This window comes from Penaeus monodon, chromosome 30 (genome assembly GCF_015228065.2).
Source record: "Penaeus monodon isolate SGIC_2016 chromosome 30, NSTDA_Pmon_1, whole genome shotgun sequence".
Taxonomy (NCBI): Eukaryota; Metazoa; Arthropoda; class Malacostraca; order Decapoda; family Penaeidae; genus Penaeus; species Penaeus monodon.
This window is the reverse complement of record NC_051415.1, coordinates 28,801,678-28,802,254: the sequence shown is the minus strand read 5'-3', so window position 1 is coordinate 28,802,254 and position 577 is coordinate 28,801,678. Positions and strand designations below refer to the sequence as shown.

The 577-nt window shown below is 45.4% G+C and overlaps 1 protein-coding gene across 1 annotated transcript in view; it reads left to right on the top strand.

The window, feature by feature from the left end:
* LOC119592683 overlaps positions 1–577 on the top strand; it is a 4,411-nt gene that overhangs the window by 1,700 nt on the left and 2,134 nt on the right. Inside the window, exon 3 of the mRNA XM_037941599.1 lies at positions 97–336. Coding sequence (XP_037797527.1) covers positions 97–336 — 240 coding nt within the window. The remainder of the gene's footprint in view (positions 1–96; positions 337–577) is intronic.

Below are 577 nucleotides of genomic sequence, written 5' to 3'. Positions count from 1 at the left end.
CTACTCTGACCATCACTCTTGTCTCCTACGGAATGATTCAAACGCAGCTGTACTGAATCTTTCATACAAACACATTTATTTCCCCACAACTCGCAGGCTCACCGACTCATCTTAGCCATGAACTCCGCTGTGTTGGAGGAGAAGCTCTTCGACCAGAACGAAACAGCTTCGAACTCCCACCTCATTCTCGCTGACGATTCACCTGAAGCCTTCTACGCTGTCTTGGAATATATGTACGGCGGTTGCCCCAATCTGGTGAGCGTTCCCTTGGCTCTTAAGGTGAGCGACCTCGCCGTTAAGTACCAGATGGAAGATCTGCATTCAGCTTGTTCGTTGGTTAGTACATGAGATGATTTTGTCTTTTTGCTGTATTAATGCTGTTTAATAGGTTTATAGTGTGCGTTTTAGTTGGTGAGTCTCATCAAAGATAAGAATGTTTGAAAGCAATATTGTAAAATAGAGACTCGTTATTTCCAAGGTCTGACTCATTGAATAAGTCAAGAGTAAAGGGGTCGTCGTTTCGGCTTTTTCGTTGAGGGGGGGAGGGGGGTCGACGAGTGATGCGAACACAGAGTCA